At 45.9% G+C, this 3,115-nt stretch overlaps 1 protein-coding gene across 1 annotated transcript; it reads right to left on the bottom strand.

Annotated features, from left to right (window-relative positions):
- Positions 1-385: 385 nt before the first annotated feature.
- On the bottom strand, positions 386-1,354 carry OR10S1 (olfactory receptor family 10 subfamily S member 1). The gene has a single exon (XM_081531151.1). It carries the CDS (start codon positions 1,352-1,354, stop codon positions 386-388), a length of 969 nt encoding a protein of 322 aa, XP_081387277.1.
- Positions 1,355-3,115: the final 1,761 nt, after the last annotated feature.

Genomic DNA, 3,115 nt, shown 5'->3' with positions numbered 1-3,115 from the left:
TGTGAATAGCATTTCACATACCTCTGAGCCATAAAACCTAGGTGGTGGAGATTTTCTGTGGATCACCCAATCCAGCCCTTTAGTTTTCTGCATGCTAGGAGGCATGGCAAGATCTTCGTTCCCCGACCAGGGACTGAACCCGCACCCCTTCCAGTGGAAGTGGAGTCTTAACTGCTGGACCGCCAGGGAAATCTCCCAGCCCTTCGGTTTTAAAGATGAAAAGTTTGTGACAGACACTGACACAAGTCAGCTGGCTGAAGGGAGGGGAAAAAAGTTCAGCTGAAACTCGATTTTTCTGATTTCCACTTGAATTATGCTCCTTTCCCATTTTGACGTGGGAATAGACGCTTTCTTGGCAGGCAAATGAAGAGAATCGCAGTGTAGGTTAGCGGAGTGGGCTGCCTGCTGGAGAGTCTCTGGAGCCTTGGCCCAGAAGTCTTCGCAGAGCCTGCTTCACCTCTGTGTTCCGCAGGGTGTAAATGAAAGGGTTGAGCATGGGTGTGACTATGGTGTAGAAGACAGCAGGGGCCCTGACGCCTGCCCCACTGGAGCGAGGCTGCAGGTAGATGCAGACCGGGGGCAGGTAGTACAGGAGGACCACTGTGAGGTGGGCGGTGCAAGTGGAGAAGGCGTGCTTCCTGCCCTCGGCTGTGCGGATACGCAACACCGCCGCGCCGATGAAGACGTAGGAGATGACGATGAGGATCAGGCAGCCTGCGGCCACAGTGCCAATGTTGGCAAGCATGACAAGCTCATTGATGGCGGTGTCTGCACAGGCCAGCTTCAGCACAGGCGGGATATCACAGAAGAAGTAGGCGATGTGACGAGGCCCACAGTAGAGCAGGCGGAAGGTGAGGCAGGTATGGAGGGCGGCGTGCACAGCACCTACAGTCCAAGTGATCCCAGCCAGCCCTGCACACACCCGCCTGTTCATGGCCACCGGGTAGTGCAGGGGTCGGCAGATAGCCAGGTAGCGGTCGTAGGCCATGACTGTGTACAGGAAGCACTCGGTGCTGGCCAGGAAGTGGAAGCAGTAAAGCTGGCTAGCACAGCCCTCCAAGGAGATCACCTTTCCATCCAGAGTGAGGAGGCCTGCCATGACCTTGGGGACTGTCACTGTGGACAGACACGCGTCCAGGAAGGAGAGGTGCCCCAGGAAGTGGTACATGGGGGAGCAGAGGTGAGGGTCAGAGCCCACGGTGATGAGAATGAGGAGATTCCCAGTCACGGTGATGCTATAGATGAGGAGGAAGAGCAGAAAGAACAGGCTGGGATGTTCAGCTGTGTACATCAGACCCTCCAGGAAAAAGTAGCCCACCACGGTCTGGTTGGGGTCTTCTGTCTCCCTGATCATCTTCTCAGGCAGGAGAGGACTGACATCAGCAGACAGAATAAGTAGCCATTTGCCGTCCCTGAAGTGTCATTAGCCAATTGGTCCATGTCATGGATATACATGTTCAGTTCACTCTTTTGGCCTGTTCTGGTGTTTTCTTGCTGCCCTTTCAAAATGAGTCCTTCAGTATGGGAAACACAATCTTTTTGAGGCACATAAAGAACTGTAAGGGTTATTTGGAAAAAGTACACTCCCTAACAATGGCAAGATAAATACAGATTATAAATCTTACTCTCATGGAGTATACATACATATATATATGTATTTTTTTTTTATTTTGCAGAGTTGGGAACCTTGATGCCTCTGTTCCCCTGATTTATTCTGCCATACTGCATATGTGGATGACCAGGTTCTTATTGCTTTGAGTCATCAGGGAGTCGCATCTCATCTTCTGGGAGACTTGCCCAGAGTTTGGGAGCTATTACATCAGCCAGGAAAATGGCAGTCCCATGCATTCTTCATCCAGAGGGGGTTCTTTAGAATTTCAGCCACCCACAATCAACTCTCAAGCGTAGGACAATGCAGCCTTAGAGAATTGAGTTAATCATTATCAGGACAAATTGTTCAGTTCCATTTCATGCTCTTCCTGTAAACCTTTATTTCAGCCTTTTGGGAGATGTTTTCCTTTTCCTTTGTTTCTAAGCTTAAAACAAAATTGAAGTTTTCTTTAATTCTTTCAATCTGTTAACTCTTAAACCTAATTAGATGTTAAACTATATGAAAATTTTCTTTAAACTGCTTATTTCTGCTGTATCTTCAGTTCCTGTAGATTTTACCTAAGGCTTCCTCTGCATATTTCATACCTAAATTTACACAAAGGTGTTTTATGTCCCAACTCTCAATTCTCTAATATATCAAATATTTCTGTATTCCACTTGTCAGTCTTCTTAAAACATGTTTAATTTCTCTCTCCCCTTTACTGTTCCTCTCTAAGGCATAAATTGACTCTCTGTTCAATATGCAAAATTATCTGCAAACTGATTACATTATAAGCACAAAATCTTTATCTTCTACGGTCCCAGGAAGAAACTTCTCTCTCTCTCTTTTTTCTTTCAAGTGAGATCTCATTTAATTATTTTCTATTTTTAACTTTACAATATTGTATTTGTTTTGCCATACATAGACATGAATCCACCATGAGTGTACATGTTTTCCCCTTCCAGAGCCCCCCTTCCACCTCCCTCCCCATCCCATCCCTCCAAGTCATCCCGGTGCACCATCCCCGAGCGCCCTGTATCATGCATTGAACCTGGACTGGCGATTCGTTTCACATATGATAATTTACATGCTTCCATGCCATTCTCCTGTATCATCCCGCCCTCACCCTCTCCCATAGAGTCTATAATACTGTTCTATTTATCTGTGTCTCTTTTGATGTCTTGCATACAGGGTTGTCTTTACCGATTGACTAAATACCATATTTATGCATTAGTATACTGTATTGGTGTTTTTCTTTCTGGCTTACTTCACTCTGTATAATAGGCTCCAGTTTCATCCACCTCATTAGAACTGATTCGAATGTATTCTTTTTAATGGCTGAGTAATATTCCATTGTGTATATGTACCACAGCTTCCTTATCTTATCTAGGGTTGCTGTCTAGCTCTTCTCAATTTGCCATAATCTCCCCCTGATCTCATCACAGCATTCCATCTTAGAACATGAATGGCATTCTTTTGTCTCTGCCTTCACTAATCTACTCTCTGTGGCTAATTTTGAACACT

This window comes from Giraffa tippelskirchi, chromosome 10 (assembly GCF_054371585.1).
Source record: "Giraffa tippelskirchi isolate mGirTip1 chromosome 10, T2T-mGirTip1v1.2.pri, whole genome shotgun sequence".
Classification (NCBI taxonomy): Eukaryota; Metazoa; Chordata; class Mammalia; order Artiodactyla; family Giraffidae; genus Giraffa; species Giraffa tippelskirchi.
The sequence above is the reverse complement of the archived record's forward strand: the minus strand, read 5'-3'. Positions and strand labels throughout refer to the sequence as shown.

Coding starts and splice junctions, on each gene's coding strand:
- OR10S1 (XM_081531151.1), bottom strand. CDS start 1,354: ATGATCAGGGAGACAGAAGACCCCAACCAGACCGTGGTGGGCTACTTT.